The sequence below is a fragment of the Musa acuminata genome, chromosome BXJ1-5 (genome assembly GCF_036884655.1).
Source record: "Musa acuminata AAA Group cultivar baxijiao chromosome BXJ1-5, Cavendish_Baxijiao_AAA, whole genome shotgun sequence".
In the NCBI taxonomy this organism is placed as follows: Eukaryota; Viridiplantae; Streptophyta; class Magnoliopsida; order Zingiberales; family Musaceae; genus Musa; species Musa acuminata.
In genome coordinates, this window is record NC_088331.1 from 7,555,342 (window position 1) to 7,578,857 (window position 23,516).

Below are 23,516 nucleotides of genomic sequence, written 5' to 3' on the forward strand. Positions count from 1 at the left end.
TCCGTGCGCATGGCATTACTGACGTGAGCGTTCGCCAGCAAAGGATCTTGTGGGAGTAGATGCGATCCAACAAAAATCTGACCCCTCGTGCGCAACAGCAACGCCTTTCCTCTTCATTCTATTTGTAGATCGAAGTAACAAGTGGCAGTTATCGACATCGATCCGAGCGTGAATCCGAAGCTCCCACCGTCCACCCCCAACAACCGAATCCATGTCTAATCCAACAAGGCACGCGTTGTTGCTCTCAAATCTCAGTGCCATCCCGTAGCATCTCAGGGTAGCCCGAGGAGGAGGACGAGAGATGGGCGTCCCCTGTGACGACGCGGTGGTCATCCAGGCGCCGGACGCTGCCGGCGGCCCGAGCGTGATCAGCGTCAGCTGCCCCGACAAGACCGGCCTTGGCTGCGACTTCTGTCGCGTCATCCTCTTCTTCGGGCTAAGCATCCTGCGCGGAGGTAAGCCTCCGACCGGGCCCCTATTGCCGTCTTGATGCTAAAAATTGGATCTTTGGGTGACCTATGTGCGCGGGCTTGGCGGTGGCTGCTGTGGTTTCTGCAGATGTGAGCACGGATGGGAAGTGGTGCTACGTCGTGTTTTGGGTGGAAGAGAGGGGCGGACGACCGACGCCGTGGGGGCTGCTGAAGAAGCGGCTGCTGGCGGCGTGCCCTGCCGTGTCGGTGGCCTCCGGGCTGCACAATTTCTACTACGGCCCGCAGGAATTGATGCTGGCTGAGCGGCCACCGCAAGTCTTCCTCCTCAAGTTCTCTTGCTATGATCGGATGGGTCTCTTGCATGGTAGCAACTCCATTTCATATCTCCTTTTAGTGTTGTAATGGCTTTGTTGCTTAATTAGCTATTCAGTTCTTGTCGTCTATGAGATTTTTGCTAGTTTGACGTTCTTTTGAGAAGACAAGTTGGAATTTGGCTCTGTTAGTGATCACGTACATTCTCTTCTCCCACTTAGATTCCACATGATTTCTCTCTCTCTCTCTCTTTCTTCTTTGATCTTTCACTGAACAAGCAAAGGAAGTTCATAATTTGTCTGCAACTCTTACATCCATTATTTGCTCCTCATTCTCAGGTGTGCGTATACTGTGTTTCAGGATTATATCCATCAGTTGAAGACTTGATTATTGATCATGTTCTTGGAAGCCTTTAGCTTCTCACTAACAGTACTTGTGGCCTTTGGCAGATGTGACACAGGTTCTCTGTGATCTGGAACTCATAATAAGGAGGGTGAAAGTTTCGACCACTCCAGATGGAAGGGTTATGGACCTCTTTTTTATCAGTGACACAAGGTTGGATAATGCATCTACTTGGTACCTTTCAGCGATTCTCTTTCTAATTTGCATAAATTATGCTTCTCTGATCCCCATAGATGTACCACACTCTTAAATCATAGCAAGTGAAGTTCAATCATCAAAGTTTCCTGCTGACCAGTCATGTTAATATTATTCTTGCTAATAGATGAAATTGACTGTGCTGAAGATTGGCCCGCCGTGGTTCCGATTTCATTAGATGTTCTTCGAAGTTAGTTCTTAGAAAGGATATCCAGTAAAAGCAACATATTTCATTAACACTATCTGAAGGAATTCCCTTCTGCTAACCTGTTTGCATGTGTTGGTTCTATATGAAGATAGTGTTTGCTTATGATATGTAAACTATGTTGTTTCGATGTGGCCTTTTTTCGCCGCCACTGATGATATGCTCTCTGATCTTTTCTGGGGGTTAGCTTGAATTTTCATCGATCTGATGGAAAATTAATAGAAAAATTAAGAAGCAAGACCTGAATTTCTAACATATGAAATGTTCCATATAAATGAATTAAAGCCAGACCTTATATTTATATTAGATGTTGGCTCACAACTTATGAACTTAAGCAGGTACCTCGGTTAATATTATCTTTAAAACTCGAAATATTCTTGGATTTAGAGCCCTTTGCCAGACTTCTAAATAGCTTAGCCCATGATCAATCCGTTGTTCTGCTGTTCTAAACATTTATTTTGCTTCAGGGAACTCCTGCATACAAAAGGAAGAAAAGAAGAGACATGCGAACAATTGCGAGCTGTTTTAGGGGATTCCATGACAAATTGTGAGATCGAACCAGCCAATGCCCAGATTGTTGAGTACCTACAAGCTTCGCCATTTCTACCTCCTGCAATCACAGAAGAATTGTTCAATTTGGAGCTTCCTGACGAATCTCCAGTTGGATCTCCTTCCTCACCTAGTAACATCTCTGTGAAAATGGACAACTCCCTCAGCCCCAGTCACACACTTATTCAGATCCTCGGTTGTGACCACAAAGGCCTCCTCTATGACATAATGAGGACTTTAAAGGATTATAACATCCAGGTAATAAAATTAAACAAGCAAGCCAAAAGATAAAAGGAAGAATGTTTTTGCTCGTTGATTTCAGTTATGGTTTTTCTTTTCCCAAAAAGAAGATGATGCTCTTCTATGCATTATGCATTTTCTTTGAATGATGTAATTTACGTAGCTCATTCTATGTACATTATCAGATGCTTCCTAGTTATGAGAAGGCTCTAATAGTGGCCTTTATCACAGCATAATTGTCTAAATTGTTGATTTTCCCCGTAACTTGTTACATTTTAAACTTGTCATATGTTATGTGCACTTTAATTCTTTGTTTCACAGTAAGATATATCTGCATCCATGATTTGTTTCCTGGCATCACATAAAAGGTTCTCTGATCTCTGAACATGTAGAAGTTGAATGTTTTGAATGTTCTCACATGATACTTGCTAGGTATCCTACGGCCGAGTCTATGCAAGCCGCAATGGAAGCTGTGAGATCGACTTGTTTGTGATGCAAATGGATGGGAAGAAGATTCTTGATCCAAACAAGCAGAGAGCCGTGTGTTCATGCTTGAGAATGGAACTATTCCATCCCCTCCGAGTTGCTGTAATGAAACGTGGCCCTGATATGGAGCTTCTCGTCGCCAATCCCGTTGAGCTATCTGGCAAAGGCCGCCCTCTTGTGTTCTACGACATCACTCTCGCTCTCAAAATTCTTCAAATACGCATCTTTTTGGTAAGTGTTTTTTTCTCATCATCTGTGCATAGCCATGGCCACACATAGTCACAGTCATTTTCTCATCAAGCATGGAACCTCCACTAGGAGGGATGGCCATCAACAATTAGGTTATACTTCAATGTTGTTGCAAAATTTTGCTTCTTATAAAACCTTACGAATCTCTGGCATCTTTCTGAATTCAACTTGCACTAAGCTCGTACCTATAAAGTTAACTTTCACTGCTAACTAAATTATGCTCTTTGGAATTCTCAGGCTGAGATTGGGAGGCATGTCATCGGCGATAGGGAGTGGGAAGTCTATAGATTTCTCCTTTCTGATGATTTCGAGTCATGTGCATCGCAGGATAAGATTGTAGAGGGGGTCACCAAGATGTTGATGGGCTGGGAGTAATTGGCTCACCGAACTCAGTTGCTCAGGTTCTTGCATGTTTGAAATCATGGCACGATCAAGAATCTCTATACTAAGCTTCTTTTGTACAGTGCTTAGTGTATGTTTGTCCGCTGACTAGAAGATGTGAAATCAAAATAGTAAGCTAAATTGTGTCTCTCAAAAAATTTTCCCTTTTCACTTGTGTATAAGATTTTACACAAATTATATATCTACTTTGTTCCTTCGACTGATATTATTGTGCCTTCAAAGGATCGAGTTATCAAGGATGAAATGTTCATCGGCTTCTCTACGCATAGAAAGAAAAAGATATTCGATACCGACTTCTCTATGTTTCGACATGCATCCTCTTGTGTTACAAATACTTCTTTGTGCTGCAGTTGTATTCAAGTTTATGCTGATAAATGCATTCTCATAATCTTGAAGATTAAACTCGAGACATTTCTTCTGCTTTGCTTGCTTTCAGGATTTTGGTCTGTTAATTGTGTTACTCAACCTATGCAATCATATCTGTGAACCTACTAAATACTGTTTGATGAAAATAATAAAGGATAAGAACAATTATTGAAAAAACTTTATTGAAGATAAGAAGTTTTAGCTTGAATACATTAACATGTCCCTCTCATATTTATACAGATTAGGAGAGAGGATTTTCCTCAACAGAATAGAGGATTTCCTCGTATAGTTGGCCGCAAGATGGTGCTCTTGCCAAGGATACCAATCTTGGATCGATGCAAAGAATGATTTACGAGCCAGAGTCTTCGTGAGTAGGGCAAGAGCAGATCACTGCTGCTGTTGCTGCTATTGCTATTATTGCGATTGCGACGGCGACGACTGTAGTAGAGGAGAAAGCTGCAATTATAGAAAAAGCTATAACAATGTTGTAGTAGAAGAATAAGCTACAGTAGAGGAGGAAGTTGCGGCACAGGAGAAAGTTGCAACACAGGAAGAAGTTGCAGCAGAGGAAGAAGTTGCAACGATGTTGCAGCGATACTATAGCAGAAGAGGAAGCTACAACAGAGGAGAAAACTGCAATAGAGGTACAACAGAGGAGGAAGCTACAACAATGCTACAATAGAGAAGAAGGCTACAGCAAAGGAGGAAAGGTTCTTTTGCCGCCGGAGGTAGAGAAGCAACAGTTGAGTCAACAACGAGAAGAGAGAGAAGAGAGCTTGCTCTAGGCAAGTGGCTCTGATACCATGTTGAAAATAATAGAGGATAAGAACAATTATTGAGAAAGCTTTATTGAAGATAAGAAGCTTTAGCTTGAATACATTAACATGTCCGCTCTAGGCAAGTGGCTCTGATACCATGATGAAAATAATAGAGGATAAGAATAATTATTGAAAAGTTTTATTGAAGATAAAAAGCTTTAGCTTGAATACATTAACATGTCCCTCTCCTATTTATACAGATTAGGAGAGAGGATTTTCCTCAATATAATAAAGGATTTGTCTCAACAGACTAGAGAGATTTCCTCGTATAGTTGGAAAAATCTTACTCAAATACTTGTTGATCATTTCCCATCAATCATCTGATGACGAAGCAACACACTGGCTAGTATATTTTATTTTGATTATTGCATTTAAGAGGATACATAGCTGTTTCTCCTTACAATTTAATCTAACCGTGACCCAAAATTAGTAGTCCATCAGATTAATTAAACCAAACGGGTCGGATCCATGTCCGAACGAAAGCTACGAATACTCCGAGTTTGCAGCACGAATCTAAAAGCTCAGTCGCGTAAATTAAGCATTTCAGCATAAATGCCAGCTAATTTTTTATCCAACCAAGCAGCTCTATCGCCACTCTGATTTCTCACGTGACTAAGTCACGTCCGGGTGTCTCACACGGGGACCCGCAACGTTCTTAGAATGGAAATTCGCCACGCACTCAGCGAGTCTGTCTTGAGTGTCGACGAAAGTGACGACATGCTACCCGCTCTCTCTTGCATTTATTCAATTTCTGATTACTATTTCACCTGCATTTTAATAGGTGGAAAGCATGGGACCGCTATGGGACCCTTGGCATCTTGAATAATAAGACAGGTACAAGCGAGGATGGAAGTACTTTTTGTTCTTAGCACCTGGTTCCTCCGGGAGAGGGAGAGAGCTTGCACTCCCAAACCCTTCGTTTCCGCTTTTCTTAGCTTTCCGTTGTCGCTCCTATCTCCTGCTTCGCTCGCGTTTTCGAATTATTCCTCGAATTCTTCTGTCGTCTCGATCCGTGCGGCCTCAAATCCTCTTCTAGTGTTCCGACCTCTCTCGCCCGTCTTTGCTCTCCTCCACGGCGAGCAGGAGCACAGAAAGTGAGATCGGTGGCGCAGCGAGCGGCCAGTCCGCGGCAGACTTGCGAGAGAAGAAGGGAAATCGCTTTCTTCGTGTTGCTATCATGTAGAAGTTTGATAATTGAGTGGGAATTGAAGGGATTCGCGAGGAGTTTGATCCGCGAATCCCTTGAGAATCTCCATTAGCGTTTGCTTCGTTATCGTGCTCCAAGTGGCTCCGCCCGACCTACTGAGTAAGAAGAATCCAATTAACATCTGGAGTGGTATATCTGCTATAAAACCTGGTTCTCTCATTTACCAAGAAGCCAAGAAACACATTGCTGAGATGCTAGATACTGGAGATCAAAGAGCTAGCTTGCCAACAACAGCCCATGTCTCAGAATCTTTGGGTAGTCTGCTTTCTACTCCAGAGTACAATGCATTATCTCCAAACGTGAGTCATGGAAGTGACAAGGAGCTTGTGTTGCCATACGAAGAGACAGGATCACTCCCTATGCAACAGTTCAATCAAGATGATGCAACCAGTTCCTTAAGCTTGTCGAAACAAAGCTTGGCAATCAAACTGATGTACCGATGCTTCACTTGAAAGCTGAGATCATTGAAAACCAGGTGCAGCAGGGATTGTGTATTGGATCAGAACTTAACCATGAAGGTAACTTTATCTATGTAACTAAACACCTTTTAGATGATTTCCTATGATTTCCTATGCTTTCTCCTGGAATGAACTCTGTCAAATCTTTTTTAGCAAGTGTACAAAATGTGGATGCAGTCAGAATAAGCAAGCCTCCAGTGTGATGTGTCTTTGGAGCCAAAGAGCAATGACAAAGATTTAGTAAGCGATATGTCACTTATTTCTTTCTGTATGAGAAGTTTCTTCTTCCTCAGATATGATGGTTATGGCTATTCTTTCGACTAGGTTTCATTGGAGGTGGAATCACACACTGCAACTTATTCTGGATCACCAGGATCCCTTAGAGAAATCTTGGAGACTCATGAAAGCACTATTGGTAAGCCAGAGGGATTAAGATCATGTTTATGTTGACAAGTTTATCTCAGGTGAATTCACCAGTTGTAAATTCAGAGCTTCGGAGCATTTTATGACTGACACATTCCGATGCACATCTCTTGTTTATCCTATTCACATGAATCAACTGATATTTTTCTCATTTGCAGCTGTGATCCCAACACTGGATACAGGAGCTCAAGCTACATTCAACTATGTTAAAGCCGTGATCGAAGCCTCAGGGTTGAGCACTATTTTCAGAGAGATGCCATTTGGGAGATGAATTGCTTGCCCGATCCTTGTTTGATGAAGGAGAAATTTCAAGTTCTCCACAGATAGATGATCCAAAGCTTCTCTTTGATTGCTGCATCACTGAAGCCTCTGAACAGATCTTCAAATGCCCCCCTTGGGTGTCTTTGAACACATCCAATGTTCAGCAGGCTCCGGTAGCACAATGCTTAATTCGAGAAGTCAGTAGGGGAATCGAAAGGCAAATTCCCATGCACTTGCCAAACTCATTAGATCAGATAGTAACAAAGGACATGGGGAGTGGAAGCTGGTTGGACCTTCAGTTCGAAATTGAGAACATCGTCGACAAGATACGGGACACTCTCCTCGATGATTCAGTGGACGAAACTATATTCGACATGTCGCTTGATCTCTGAGCTGGATGGTGATGCTCCTTGTCTTGCTCATGGTTTGATATATATGTTCATTTCTATGGATACTTGTAGAAGTCCATTTCTATGGACATGAAAAGGAAGAATGCACATGCCTTCTACCTAATTGTTAATGCTCTGCTGAGAATTGGTGGAAATAATAGAGAATTTTGTGTGTTTCTCTTACATTTTACGCCCAAATAGTGTGATTGTTTCTACTCGAGGCCCACACTACCCTGCCATGTGGCCCATGAAAGATCCACATAAAAGCCCGACTCCTATAATCGCAGCCCAAGGCCTATAAATGAACTGGACCTCCACCGTAGGCCCTAGAATGGCCCGATTCACGACCCACATAGGCCCAAAAAAGAGCCAACATATCTAATTTTGTTAATATTTTTTTAAATTTTGAATAAGTTTAAATGAATTTGGTTAATTTAGGGATATGTTAAGTGTGTCATAAGTTGTCGTCACGCGGAAAGAATATTTCTAACTTTGTTTCCTATATTGATTATGAAGAACCCAAAAAAATATATAAAATAAAGAAAAAGAAGGAAATAAGGATCTAGTTATAATAAATGAAGGCTATTAAATGCCAAAAATAAAGATTATTTGACAAGACAAACTATTAAATAAAAAAATAATGATTATTTGACAAGATGAATTTAAAAACTTACTTTCTCCAAATTAGGAAAAGAATAATTTCTTTTCTTAATATTCAAATTATTTAATGTTCTTCTTTGTTAATATTTTTGCCTTTTTTCTTTTTACACGGCCTATAAAAAGGGGTTTGAAGGAAGATCAGAGAATTGAATACATATCTTTTTTTATATATTAATGTCAAAAGTTTCATAAGTTAAGGATAAAAAGAAGAAAGCAAGCCAAGCGAATCTCGTAATTTCTTATTCTGGGTATAGTCTCAAATATCTTCTTTTATATTATTATTATTATTATTTGGTTGTCTTGTCTCTCCTTTATTTTCAAATAAAATTCAGGACTCCTTTACTGATGGTTGGATGGTTTGGAGCTTTTTTTTTGTTCTTAGAGAAAGGGATTGGATTAGTTTAATCAATTTAATATATAATTATATATCCTAACACTTCAAAGCAAAGGAAAACAGCCTATTTCTTTGTAATTTATATTAATTCAGTCAGATAGGAGACTATCTGATCCTTTGACATTCAGGTAATTTGTAGCAGAATTAAGGATTCACATCTTCAAAAATAATATCCATCTTAATATTTCTTTTTTGAAAATTAGGAACTGCTCTATATTGAGCTCAATTACGATTGTCTCAATTATAATTTTTATTTTCTGTGCCTCTGTTGGGTTTAGCACCAAATAGAAAATTGGAAGTGACAAGGAGCTTGTGTTGCCATACGAAGAGACAGGATCTCTCCCCATGCAGCAGTTCCATCGAGAAGACGCAACCAGTTTCTTAGGCTTGATGACACAAAGCTTGGAACTCTCACCTCACTCCTCTGGCGATCAAACTGGTGTTCTGATGCTTGACTCCAAAGCTGAGATCACTGAAAACCACATGCAGGAGGGATTATATATTGGATCAGAACTTAACCTTGAAGGTATCTTTATATATGTTACCAAATGCCTTTTAGATGATTCCCTATGCTTTCTCCTGGCATGAACTGTGCCAAATCTTTCTCAGCGAGTGCACAAAATGTGGGCACGGCCGGAATAAGCATGCTACTGCCTAACCAGTCCGATGTGCCTTTGGGGCCAAAGAGCAATGGCGAAGATGCAGTAAGCCATATGTCACTTATTTCTTTCTGTATGAGAAGTTTCTTCTTCCTCAGATATGGTTATGCCTATTCTTTCGACTAGGTTTCGTTGGAGGTGGAATCACACACTGCGACTCATTCTGGATCACCAGGATCCCTTAGAGAAATCATGGAGACTCCTGAAAGCACTACTGGTAAGCCAGAGCGATTAAGATCATGTTTATGTTGACAAGTTTATCTCAGGAGAATTCACCGGTTGTAAATTCAGAGCTTCGGAGCATTTTATGACTGACACATTCCGATGCACATCTCTTGTTTATCCTATTCACATGAATCAACTGATATTTTTCTCACTTGCAGCTGTGATCCCAACACTGGATACAGGAGCTCAAGCTCGGTTCAACTATGTTAAAGCCGTGATCGAAGCCTCAGGGTTGAGCACTATCGACTTTTCAGGGAGATGCCATTTGGGAGATCAATTGCTGGCCCGATCCTTGTTTGACGAAGTAGAAATTTCAAGTTCTCCACAGATAGACGATCCAAAGCTTCTCTTTGATTGCATCAATGAAGCCCTGGAAGAGATCTTCAAATGTCCTCCTTGGGTGTGTTTGAACACATCCAATGCTCAGCAGGCTCCGGTAGCACAAAGCTTAATTCGAGAAGTCAGTAGCAGAATCGAAAGGCAAATTTCCGCGCAATTGCCAAACTCATTAGGTCAGATGGTGACAATGGACTTGGAGACCGGAAGCCGGTTGGACCTCCAGCCCGAAACTAAAAACATCGTCGACGAGATATGGGAAACTCTTCTGGATGATTTAGTGGACGAAACTATATTCGACTTGTGGCTCGATCACTCAGCTGGATGGTGATCCTCATTGTTTGATAGATGTCGAACAAATCCAGCAACGAGCTTGTAAAACTATGATACCCGTAGAGGTCGACTTCTCTTGACATGAAAACAAAGAATGCTACTTGAGATGTATATATAATAAGCTGAAACTTGACGAGGATAGTAATTATAATAAGACTCGGCTGACGTCAGATGACACCTCACGCCTCGATCGATGCCACAGCTCCTGGTCAACGCAGATCGAAACGCCGATCGAGGCGCATTAATGCTTGCTCAGGCTTGGTTCTTTACGCCACGCCAGCACCAGTGTCAGACGCTATCAGCTTGCCCCCTACAAGCGAGCACATCATGAAACAATAAGCTTCCCTATAAATACCCTCGCATTCTAAACGAAAAAGGAGGAGAGATACAAAAACACTTCTTCATCTGAAATTCCCTTCACATCAGCTAACTCGATCGTCGGAGGGGTCGAGCCGAGCACCCCGACCCGATCTTTGTGCAAGTGCGCCAGACGACGGCTTCCCGCTGGGCACACGGGCTAGGAACCGCCTCCCGGAGGAAACAACGACCTCGTCCCGATCAGACCACCTCGGTAGACTCGAAGGCCGCCTCGGGAAGATCCCCCGTCATCCGGACTCGAACCGAGCCGTGTCGGCCCCAAGGCCACAGCTCAAGGTTGTTTACTATAACATTTTGGCGCTAGAAGGAGGGCTCCAGAATGTCGGACAATCACCCGAGCGGCTCAGATGAGCCCACGGCTGAGAGGTCACACCCGATTGACGCCTCCGGGGAACATCCCCCGCCCGGAGATCATCGCGACGAACACCCCGCCATGACCTCAGAACGATATTAGCGAATATTCAACGACTTAGGCTTGTCGCCGACCGACGACGCCCCAGCCGACTCGATGCCCGTGTCATCCGAGGCCTTTCAGGACCTCGCTCGTCAAGTCCGAGCTATGATGGGTATGGTGCAAACCATTATCCCGCTCGTTTCTCATCCGGCACACCCACCTGCGATCGAACCACCACGGCAACGCAAGGCGCCTGTTCGAGCCCATATGACACTTCCAGAGCCCCCCACTTCACCTCGGGTCCGACCAGCCCCACTCGGGGATCCACTGATGGCAAACCCGAGTGGCCGCTCGGAACCCGAGGCACTCTCTTCGGACTCCCTGCGGGCCCAGTTGTGCTTCGTCAGCCAGCAACTCGACGAGGTGCAGAAAGAGGTTCGCAGGTCTAAAGGAGAGCATGGGGAGGACGCACACCAAAGATCTCCCTTCATGCTCGAGATACGGGATCAAATAGTCCCCTTGGACTTCCAACTCCCCTCTCTGGATGCTTACGATGGCTCCACCAACCCAACGGACCATGTAGCTACTTTTCGTGCCCAAATGGAGCTACATGGGACCTCTGATGCTCTAATGTGTAGAGAGTTTCCCACCACTTTGAGAGGGTCGGCCCTCGCATGGTACGACGACTTGAAGACCGAAACGATTGCGTCCTTCGACCAGCTCGTCAAAGACTTCAAGCTCCACTTCGTGGCCTATGTACTGCTGAAGCCTTCCACGATATTGCTCCTCGGACTCAAACAAAGGGAGGACGAGCCCCTCTCACATTTTGTGGATCGCTTTGCCACGCAAATCCGGGGTTTGCCGGACGCTCACCCCTCTCTGTTAGTGCAGGCGTTTATGATAGGCCTGCGACCTTCCAGATTCCTTTAGTCCCTCGCGGAGTGACCTCCCACCGCAGTGCTAGAGATGCTCCAACGGGCTAACTAGTACATTGCAGCGGAGGCTTGGGCGGCCGTGAGGAGAAGGGACGACTCCCGACCGCGGGAGAGGTCAAGCACCCACGGTGGCTACTCGAGGTAGTCCTTATGAAAAGAAATCTAAGCCCTGCCTCAATCTCTTCCGAGCGATGGTTCAGTATCTGCTTGACCCCCTCTCGGCTCGCGGTTAGCCTCACCTTAAGCCCTTCTGAATTTACGCGGCTCGGCCATAAATTGCCAATTCCACCTCAGCGCGGCCTGCCTGCCTGAGCCGTGTCCCTCGACCGTAGACTGCCAAGTCCACCTCAGCATGGTCTGCCCGCTTGAGCCTTATCCCTCGGCTTGAGCTGGGTCCCTCAGCCGCATGGTGCCCGAGACTACTCCTGCGCGGCCTACCCGCCTGCGTCGTGTTCCTCGACTGCATGGTGCCCGAGACCACGCTTGCACGCCCTGCTCGCCTGCGTCGTGCTCCTTGGCCGCATGTTGCCCGAGACCACACCTGCGCGGCCAACCCGCCTGTGTCGTGCTCCTCGGCTCCATGCCCCCCGAGACACACCTGTGCGGCCAGCCTGCCTATGTCGTACCCCTCGGTTCCATGCCCCCTGAGACACACATGCGCGGCCAGCCCGCCTGTGTCGTGCTCCTCGACTCCATGCCCCCCGAGACACACTTGCGCGGCCAGCCCGCCTGCATCGTGCTCCTCGGCTCCATGCTTCCCGAGACACACCTGCACGACCAGCTCGCCTGCGTCGTGCTCCTCGGCTCCATGCTTCCCGGGACACACCTACGCGGCTAGCCCGCCTGCGTCATGCTCCTCGGCTCCATGCTTCCCGAGACACACTTGCACGGCCAGCCCACTTGCGTCGTGCCCCTCGACTCCGTGCTCCCCGAGACACACCTGCGCGGCTAGCTCGCCTGCGTCGTGCTCCTCGGCTCCATTCTCCCCGAGACCGTGCCTGCGCGGCCAGCTCACTTGAAAGCTGAAGCCATGCCTCGGACTACCATTACAACGACCGACGCATAGCTTCTTTCCGGGGGGGAATATGATGAGGATAGTAATTATGATAAGACTTGGCTGACGTCAGATGACGCCTCACGCCTCGATCAAAGCCACAACTCCTGGTCAACGCAGATCGGAATGCCGACCGAGGCACATTAACGCCTGCTTAGGCTCGGTTCTTCACGCCATGCCAGCACCAGTGTCAGACACTACTAGCCTGCCCCCTGCAAGCGGGCACATCAGGAAACAATAAGCTTCCCTATAAATACACTCGCATTCTAAACAAAAAAGGAGGAGAGACACAAAAAGATTTCTTTATCTGAAATCCCCTTCGCATCAGCTAACTCTATCGTCGGAGGGGTCGGGCCGAGCACCCCGACCCGACTTTTGTGCAGGTGCGCCAGACGACGACTTCCCGCTTGGCACACGGGTGAGGAACCGCCTCCCGGAGGAAACGACGATCCCGTCTCGATCAGACCACCTCATTAGACCACCTCGGCAGACTCGAAGACCGCCTCGGGAAGATCCACTGTCATCCGGACCCGAACTGAGCCGCATCGGCCCCAGGCCATGGCTCAAGGTTGTTTACCACAACAAAACTGGTGTTGCCATTTGAGGTTATCTTGTGAAGTGTATATTGTTATGTGACATTTAACTTCTGCACTTCAATTAAAATGCTTAAACTTGTATAACCTAATGCTTTTTGGATCCAAATGATCATAGGAATAAGTTTGTGTAGCCATCCAACCAGCCAGTATTCAACTCCCTCCATTTACCCAAAGAAATGAACTGTGAATGGTATCTAAATATGCAATCGATTTACCCAAAGAATCAAGATTGAGTCACAGATTGATCATGTTTTATTTTTTTTATTTGCCATCTTCTTGGACTAATTTTATGTAATTATTTTATTTAGTATAAAAGAATACATATATATTATATTAGGTTAAACTGGTCTGATTAAATGTGTTGGTTCAATTGGAAATTGGGTCTTTTTTCCGTAGGAAATATCTCCAGAAATTGTCAACCAAATAGGAAGGGACAATATATATGTTCTGCAGAAGCCATGCACGACACAAATAGACAACATGTAGCAGTAACATATGGCCCTCGTTTTCAGGAGTAACGCAGCGCTTCAGTTCTACTCGGCCTCCTGGTCTCCGTACTCGTCGTCGTCCTCGTCGACCACCGCGTCCTGGTACTGCTGGTACTCGGACACGAGGTCGTTCATGTTGCTCTCGGCCTCGGTGAACTCCATCTCGTCCATGCCCTCGCCGGTGTACCAGTGGAGGAAGGCCTTGCGGCGGAACATGACGGTGAACTGCTCGGAGACGCGCCTGAACATCTCCTGGATGGAGGTGGAGTTGCCCATGAAGGTGGCGGACATGGCGAGGCCGGTGGGGGGGATGTCGCAGACGCTGGACTTGACGTTGTTGGGGATCCACTCCACGAAGTAGGAGGAGTTCTTGTTCTGGACCGAGATCATCTGCTCATCCACCTCCTTGGTGCTCATCTTGCCGCGGAACATGGCGGACGCGGTGAGGTAGCGGCCGTGGCGTGGGTCGGCGGCGCACATCATGTTCTTGGCGTCCCACATCTGCTGGGTGAGCTCGGGGATGCTGAGGGCGCGGTACTGCTGCGACCCGCGGGAGGTCAGCGGGGTGAAGCCTACCATGAAGAAGTGGAGGCGGGGGAAGGGGATGAGGTTGACGGCCAGCTTTCGGAGGTCGGAATTGAGCTGCCCCGGGAAGCGCAGGCAGCACGTCACGCCACTCATGGTGGTGGAGATGAGGTGGTTCAGATCCCCAACTGTATTTATCATATAGAACTCATAAGAGAGATGAATTGATCTGCCCCATCCAATCAATATCCTCCGTTAGATCCAAAACTTAATCTAATCATGCGTGTTAAGTATTTTAGGAATACTACTTAAGGAAACACAAAAAATAATATATTTTTTTTATAAAATATATTTTATATATCTATCTCTAAATTTTAACGAAGAACAACATGTGAATAAATACTTTGATAGATTGTTTGCTTCTCTATTGGATTTGAGATTAGAGTAGCAAAAATATGTGAGAAACTCATTGAAATTTATATGATAAAATGCGCAAAAAAAAAATTGTTTTAATTGAAGTTAGTTCGAGGGATAAGAAGTATTAAATTATATTAATCTTATATTTAATATGTTCTTTGATTGATTGTTTGTCTATGGGATTTCTATTTTGGTTTTCAGATTATCGATTCCCCAACAGTATTTAGGTTTAAGTTAACGTGTCATTCACATATGATGAGAAGGAGGAGGAAGAAGGCAGAGAAGAACAGCACTCACAGCTGGGGTTGGTGAGCTTGAGGGTCCTGAAGCAGATGTCGTAGAGCGCCTCGTTGTCCAGCACCATGCACTCGTCGGCGTTCTCCACCAGCTGGTGCACCGACAGCGTCGCGTTGTACGGCTCCACGACCGTGTCCGACACCTTGGGCGAAGGGAACACCGAGAACGTCATCATCATCCGATCCGGGTACTCCTCCCTGATCTTGGAGATCAGCAGCGTCCCCATGCCCGACCCCGTCCCCCCGCCCAGCGAGTGGCAGATCTGAAACCCTGTTCGCCACCACGCGCGAGTGCAAGCAGCAGATTAGCTAGTCTCACGCGGAACAAACGAAAGAGACGATCGAGCTAGCATTGCGCGCAGACCTTGGAGGAGGTCGCAGTTCTCAGCCTCTTTGCGGACCACGTCGAGGACGGCGTCGATGAGCTCAGCGCCCTCGGTATAGTGGCCCTTGGCCCAGTTGTTGCCGGCACCGTTCTGACCGAAGACGAAGTTGTCGGGGCGGAACAGCTTGCCGTAGGGGCCGGTGCGCACCGCGTCCATGGTCCCCGGCTCCAGGTCCATGAGCACCGCCCGCGGCACGTACCGGCCACCGCTGGCCTCGTTGTAGTAGACGTCAACGCGCTCCAGCTGGAGCCGGGAGTCACCGACGTAGTCGCCCTTGGCGTCGATGCCGTGCTCGTCCGACACCACCTCCCAGAACTTGGCCCCGATCTGGTTGCCGCATTGGCCGGCCTGGATGTGCAGGATCTCCCTCATGGCTGATCTTAATACAACAACGTAGGATCGAGCTACTCAGAACTCGACCTCGTTGTCTGTGGTGCCTCCAAGCTTGCACGACCGACAAGAGCGAGACTGATCTATATATACGTCTAATATATGAGAAGAGATTAATACTGGAGAAGAGAAAAGAGAGGGAAACGGAAGGCAGGGAGAAAACTACGGGCAGAGAGAGACGAGGAAAGCTTGCAAGAATCCTTGAAATAGCTATGGGCTTATATATTAAAGACATAGAGAGAGAGAGAGAGAGAGAGTTATTGGAGGTAAAGAATGAACGAGTTAATTAAGAGGTTGGATTGATGGATGATTTATGGGAAATAAAAAGGACAAAGAAAATAAAGTATAAGGCACTGATTGGCATGAGGACATGTTCAATGATGTGGGCTAGCTAACAATGCTGATGGTGCAGGTGAGTTGGAAAAGGAAGGAGACAAGGAAGCCTACATGGGTTGTCGGATCCTCTCATTGCCAAGTCGGTCACCATTCTATTACTGGATTCCCATCTCATATCATTGAGATTTATGTGACAACAACTGCACCGATCTACCATGGCTGCATAATGATTCTTGCTAGTTTAAGCAACCATCTTGATCATGAACCATATGCTACCTAAAATAATTTACATTTTACATAAGCAACTTCATACATGCTATGCAATTAGTATGCTCTCAATCTTCAAACTTGTTAGATGTTTATGAACTCCAAATATATGATAAATAAAATATGCAAAGCTTATATAGACTAATATGAATGCCATCATGATGCCTCCAACAACTAGCCATGTGAATGAAGAAGAAACAGGAAGGGTGAGTGTGTCGAGTTTGAAATAATATTATCTTAAGGCAATACAATAAAGAAATCTGGTGATCATTATTTTCTACTTTTTGGGAACAAATTTCTTGCCAAGTTGGTAAATAATATGCTTGATTCTCCACCACATCCCCAATCCTTTCTTAATCGATTCTTTTTGAAGTGTTCGATCGGATCAATTTGGAATCTATGGTTGGAAATGATGTCTGGATATGAATTTTCAGGATAAGGAAAAGAAAAGGAAAAGTAAAAGAAGGAAGGTCATTTTGACTTTATCCTTCAATGATTTGAGAAGTATAAGGATTAATATTTATCCCACAATTAATGATTTTCTTTTTTTCTTTTTCTTTCATTTTCTTATTATTTTAAAAGACTCTTACGAAAAGAAGAACAAAAGGGTAATTCAACTGATCACAAAGAAATAAGATATCATGGCATACAATGATATATATATATATATTATGAATGAAAAATTATAATTCTATTTACACATTGTAATTGAAACTTATACTTGTATTCTAATTGTGAAGATCGCAAAACTCCTTTTTAAGTGATAATCTCATCAAAGTAGATGGTGTTATAAGAGGACATGTTCTATTAACAGAGGTATGACAATGCCTCCAATTTGAAGTTTTAGTAATCAAAGATGATTTCTTTGAGAAATTTTTTTTATTAATGTATATAAATTTTTTTTCTCAAAAAGATCTTTTTTAATTATTAATATATATATATATATATATATTGTTTATTTTGGATATTTGAAAATATGTAAGCCCTGGAAAAAGCCAAAATGGGTATGTAGTGTTATCATCGAAGAAGACAATGAATGAGATATAATATATGGTTACTCGATTGCCACAAATACACTTGTGGACCAAAATGTTTTAGGCAAGAAATTGTCATTAAGAGTACATAAATATGACAATTATTGCACCATTCTTTCATTGTCCGACGAGTGGAACGTTGTCTTTTATACGAACCTGCATGTTTCATGTGTTTTTTTGTCTCATCCTAATTTCTACATGCTTTTTAGTGGCGTCATTGCTGGTGGTGACAATGAAATGATCCTGGGCGTGAAGAATCAGTTCCAAGCATACTCCAAGTTTTAAAACGTGAGGAAATTTCTCTGCCCAGCATTCATGAACGGATGATAACACTTGAAGATACAAATTTCTCTGCCACGGATTCATGACCAACGGATGATGACACCTCGAAGATACAGACAGCTTCCCATTTGCAACAAGGAAAACAAGGAAGTAATTCATGAGAATAATGAATTCATTCATTTGCCTTGACGAAAGTTCGATAGAATTCGTATACTTTTATTTTATTTGTTGTTCAGTAGTTCCTTGGTTCCTGATAGCATATAAGATTTTTTTAATTATATAAGAAAATTTTTTTACTTCGTAAAATTCTCGAAATCCTCACTTCTAATATGTATAAATAGGAGAGGGGTATGTTAATGCATTCAAGCTTCTTTAATAATTCTTTTTGTCTTCTATCTTTTCCAACATGGTATCAAAGTAGGTGAGACGAGCAAGGCTCCACGGTCATCGAAGTCTGCCATTCACCATATCCCTTGCCTCTACAGAGTAGAGAACGGGGGAACTCTTTCCCGTCGGACTCACTTCCTCGTCGGACTCCCCTCTTCATCCATTGTACGGTCGTCCGCTGTATGGCCATTCGTTGTACGGTGCGTGACGCATTCGTTGCTACCCCAGTCGTTGCTGTGACCACACCCGACATCGCCATCCTGTTTTGGTGTGGCCGGTTGCTCGCCCTCGGTAGTGGATCCCTCTCCAACCCCTACCCGCTCCTTCCCTCTTCTCCTCTCTACGACCTTCTTCTTCATCGGCACTGCCTGCATCGACCCCAGGCTCGAGTTGTCCATCGTCGTAGCATCGTCTTCATCGGGTTGTGATCTGCATCAATCGCAGCTCGTTGCCTCTATGTCAACTATTGATCCTCAGCTCCTGTTAAGAGCTAATCGTTGTAGATTTATCTAACAAATCATTGCAGATTTCTCCACCAAATCGCTACAGATTCCTCCTGCTGCAGCTTCCTCCTCTACTGCAGCATCGTTGCAACTTCCTCCTCTACTATAGCATCATTGCAGGTTCCTCCTTTGTTGTAGCTTCCGCTACAGTTTCCTCCTCTGCTACAACTACCTCCTCTACTGCACCTATGCTGTAGCTTTCTTCTCTACTGTAGCATCGCTGCAACTTCTTCCTCTACTGCAGCTTTCTTCTCTACTACGACTTCCTCCTCTGTTGTAGCATTGTTGTAGCTTTCTCTTTTGCTACAACAGCCGCCGTCATCACAACCGTAGCAACACAGCAACCGCAGCAGCAGCAACGATCTGCTCTTGCCCTACTCACGAAGTTTCTCGCTAGTAAACTGTTTGCTATGCATCGATCCAAGATTGGTATCCTTTAATAGGAGCACCATCTTGTGGGGGTATGATAAGATTTTCCTAACTATACAAGGAAATCTTTTTACTCTGTTGAGGGAAATCCTTTATTCTGTTGAGGGAAATCTTCCCTTGTAATATGTATAAATAGGAGAGGGATATGTTAATGCATTCAAGCTTCTTCAATAATTCTTTTTGTCTTCTATCTTTTCCAACACAACCTCCAATCCAAGGAAGGATTTCATGAGCTAAAAAATGATGGACATCTTCCCATTTGCTGGAGTTTTATTTGGGTAGGCTAGAATCTCCAACTGCGGTGCCCATCCACGAACCACCATCCTCGTTCCTTCCACCTCATGTTCCAACTCCAGCGGCAGCTTCTTCCATAGGGGGTTCCCATTATCCTTCGCGGAGAAGATGTCTGTCCTGTCGGCATCTTTGAGCACCTAGATGACGCGCTGCCCGCTGTGCAACAGTCCGCTCGCCAGCTCCTTCACCTGCTTGTCGGACATCGTCGTTATCATCCCAAATGAGACGTAAACGATCGACCCCGACGCTTGCTTGTCTAGCTAGTCCAAGCACTCGTATGGCTGTCGAAGGTTGCCTCCGTTGAGGAGGAGTGCCATCGGACTTAGGGGCCCGATAGTGAAAAGCTTCCTGTCATGGTGCTCGGGTTCCTGAGCGAAAAGGTCGATGAACTCGCCTTCGATCGGTCGGCATGTTTTGACTAGGGTGCCAGCGCCCGTGGTGGCCTCGGCGACACCGGTCCATTTTTGCGAGCGTATGTCTCTTGGGATAAAAAATTATTGGTAAACCTGATCATGGCCTCACATGGTAAACCGAGATCGTTGATTAGATGATGGTGGCATCCCGGTGCCTATGTCGAGGTAGAAGCATCCGCCTACAAGAAAGGAGGTGGCTGTCGTTCTTGTCCGAAGGCATTAATTGCAGGCAATGGTGCTTCCTCACTAGGGCATTCAAGGTCCATAGTAGGCGGGTATTTTTATGACATTCGGGTTCTCCTTCTAGTATGAAATATTATTACTTGGATATCATTGATCAGAGGGTCAGCACGATCCAGTTCAATCCCGAAAGTGCCGACCCACCCTAGAAGCCCAAACAGATATCTAGGGTGCAATTCAGGGATGACACTAGGGTAGCAAGTTGTTGGGAAATCATGGGGGGCGACATCATATGTGCAGCGGAAGAACAAGAAAACAAAAATCCCCGATTCCCAAAAAGATGTTCGTCGTCGTGCGAAGATTGGTGCGCAAAAAATCCGCAAAACACAAAATTGCGTATAGAGATTGTGTTACCTAGGGAGATCGTATATCCCTGTTTCCTTGCAGATCCTTAGGAGAGGGTAAAGGAGGTCAAGCGTCCTCCTCTCTAGCGGTGATCCACACAGCAGGGTTGCGACGACGCTCCTCAAAACTCCAGGCCTACTCTGAGGTGGAGAGGGAGAGGAGAATAGGAAGGGCAAGCAAAGACTCTAGCCTGTGAGGCTGTGAATCCCTCCTATTTATAGAGATCCCGTGTCAAACCCTAATGGGTCCTTCCCTAGTGGGTATTGGATCTGCATCTAATAAGATAAGGGCTCCGTCGGATATCTCACATCCGAACCTCTACTCATCGCAATGCCTACCATATGTGTGTGACCCTCTAGGCCCAATATCGAGCTGGCCGTGAGTCATACCTGTCAGAACTCCCTCTAACTCAGTGAATTATTATCTCTGTAATAATTCACTCGACTCATCGACTACGGACGTACTAGGCCACTACGCCGTAGTCCCCAGACGATACAGGGGAATCCAATCCATTGGACCTGTCTGTCTTCAGTTAACATGTACCTATAGTCCCTTATCCATCTAATATCCCAGAGACCGTATATCGAGCATGGTGCTGTCAGACCCATACGGTTTCTACTCAAGTCTCGCTCTAATCGGATTCTCCCGGAGAACTCTTTCTCTCTCAACCCGAATGACCCTGGCCAGGGATTTGTCTGAGCAAGAACACATGAGATATTCCTCTCATGACGCCGAGAGTGGATGATCCTCTGTCGACACTCAATAGCCCTCGTAAGGTCGACTACCACTCCCAATGACCAGCTGTACTAGATCTGGGACAGCCAAACTTATAAGTCTGGTATCAAAGAGTGGAGCACTCATACAGGACATCCTTGGTGTCTCAAGTCTAAGGACCAGATACACCACTAGGACTACGGAATCGCTGTCTGACAATAAGGCATCATCAACCATCCAGCATTCCGTAAGCGGATCAATCAGTGAACTCATTCTCCAATGAGCGCCTGTACTGTATCCCTAGTGTCCCTACACGAGCAGCTATGAGACCAGCTGCATCCATCATATGGACGGGTATACAGCACACCAGTCTATCCGGTTATCACGATGTCCCTCTCGAGTAACCTATGACCGGGATTATTTAGGATATGTGTTTAAAGGTGAATCGATCTCATTATCGTGATCTCATCACGATCCGATTCCCATTGCACAAATCCAAGGACATCACAATATATATATATATATATATATATATATATATATATATATATATATATATATATATATATATATATATATATATATATATATATATGCATTTATGCAATAGTTATAAAGTGATATACGCCAAAATATAATAAGCAAAAAGATTCTGTATCAAGTCACACGTGCCATCACTCACGTGATTGGCTTGCTGGGCACCTATGACTAGCAATCTCCCACTTGACCTAAAGCCAATCACCTATGTGTCTGATCCCCATCAGACTCCTGTGACGCTCAAAGACAAAATGAGACAACGGCTTTGTCAATGGATCTGCAATGTTATCTTCGGATGGAACTCTTTCCATTGCTACATCTGCTCTGGTTACGATCTCTCTAATAAGCTGGAACCTCCTCAGAACACTTCTGATGAGACCCGGGTTCCCTTATTTGAGTAATCGCCCCATAGTTATCGCAATATAAGGAAGTCAACTTCTCCCTATTCGGAACGACTCCCAAATCTGTGATGAACATCTTCACCCAGACTCCCTCTTTTGCTGCATCTGATGCAACAATATACTCCGTCTCTGTGGTCGAGTCAGCAGTAGTATCTTGCTTGGAACTCTTCCAGCACACTGCTCCTCCATTCAAGGTGTACGCATACCTTGAATTCGACTTGCTATCATCGACATTAGACTGAAAACTTGAGTCAGTGTAGCCTTCTACCTTAAGGCTATTACCTCCATATACTAGTAAAAGATCCTTAGTCCTTCTCAAGTACTTAAGGATACACTTTACTGCTTTCCAGTGCTCCAAGCCTGGATCTGCCTGATACCTGCTCGTGACACTCAGAGCATGCGCTATATCAGGCCTAGTACATAGCATGGCATACATGATAGACCCTATTGCTGAGGCATAAGGTATTATATCCATGTTCGCCCTTTCTTCTGGAGTCTTTGGGGACATACTCGTAGAAAGCGATATCCCATGTCTCATCAGTATGAGATCTCTCTTGGAATTTTCCATGCCAAACCTTTTGACAATAGTTTCTATGTACCTGGACTGGGACAAGCCAAGCATCCTCTTGGATCTATCTCTATAGATTCTAATCCCCAAGATATAAGATGCTTCCCCTAAGTCCTTCATGGAGAAGTGTCTAGATAACCAAGCCTTTACTGTGGATAGCATTCCTATGTCATTCCCAATGATGAGGATGTCATCCACATATAACACCAAAAAGGTGATAGTGCTCCCACTTACCTTTCTGTATACACAAGGCTCATCTTCGTTCTTAACGAAGTCATAAGATCTGATTGCCTCATCAAATCTTATGTTCCAACTTCGGGAAGCTTGCTTTAGTCCATAAATGGATCTAAGCAACCTACACACCTTATCTGGGCAGTTCTTGGACACGAATCCCTCAGGTTGCATCATATACACCTCCTCCTCGAGGTTCCCGTTAAGGAATGCAGTTTTCATATCCATCTGCCAGATCTCATAATCATAGTGTGCTGCAATAGCCAATAGAATTCTGATGGATTTTAGCATTGCTACGGGTGAGAAAGTTTCGTCGTAGTCAACACCTTGCCTTTGACGATACCCCTTAGCCACTAGCCTTGCTTTATAGGTCTCTCTACCTTTCCATCTACTCCAACCTTTTTCTTAAAGATCCACTTGCAACCGATGGGTACAATACCTTCGGGCGCATCAACTATGTTCCAAACCTTATTGGAGTACATAGAATCCATCTCAGAATTCATGACTTCTTTCCACTTCCCGGAGTCTATACTCATAATAGCCTCCTCGTAGGTCTGAGGATCAATATCCTCTACATCCTCTGCTCTAATATGTCCCATATATCTCTCAGGAGGATGGGATACTTTATCAGACCTGCGTAAAGTTGATACTTGTGTATTAGGTATCTGAACAGACT

General features: G+C 44.8%; 2 protein-coding genes and 1 long non-coding RNA gene across 3 annotated transcripts; 2 read left to right on the forward strand and 1 right to left on the reverse strand.

Moving 5' to 3' along the window:
- Positions 1–9: 9 nt before the first annotated feature.
- Positions 10–3,674, forward strand: LOC135673497 (ACT domain-containing protein ACR10-like). Its single transcript, XM_065182509.1, has 6 exons — positions 10–455; positions 559–795; positions 1,193–1,298; positions 2,013–2,352; positions 2,767–3,051; positions 3,307–3,674. The coding sequence occupies exons 1-6, from the start codon at positions 302–304 to the stop codon at positions 3,442–3,444; spliced, it is 1,260 nt and encodes a 419-aa protein (XP_065038581.1). The 5' UTR covers positions 10–301; the 3' UTR covers positions 3,445–3,674.
- Positions 3,675–5,532: 1,858 nt separating this feature from the next.
- On the forward strand, positions 5,533–7,576 carry LOC135674946 (uncharacterized). The gene is made up of 4 exons (XR_010513777.1): positions 5,533–6,380; positions 6,474–6,560; positions 6,645–6,735; positions 6,902–7,576. It is a non-coding gene; the product is annotated as an uncharacterized LOC135674946 (long non-coding RNA).
- A 6,193-nt stretch (positions 7,577–13,769) lies between these two features.
- LOC135673498 (tubulin beta-7 chain-like) lies at positions 13,770–16,047 on the reverse strand. Its single transcript, XM_065182510.1, has 3 exons — positions 15,448–16,047; positions 15,085–15,354; positions 13,770–14,558 (listed from the first exon to the last, which is right to left on the reverse strand). The coding sequence occupies exons 1-3, from the start codon at positions 15,839–15,841 to the stop codon at positions 13,891–13,893; spliced, it is 1,332 nt and encodes a 443-aa protein (XP_065038582.1). The 5' UTR covers positions 15,842–16,047; the 3' UTR covers positions 13,770–13,890.
- Between the last annotated feature and the right edge of the window lie 7,469 nt (positions 16,048–23,516).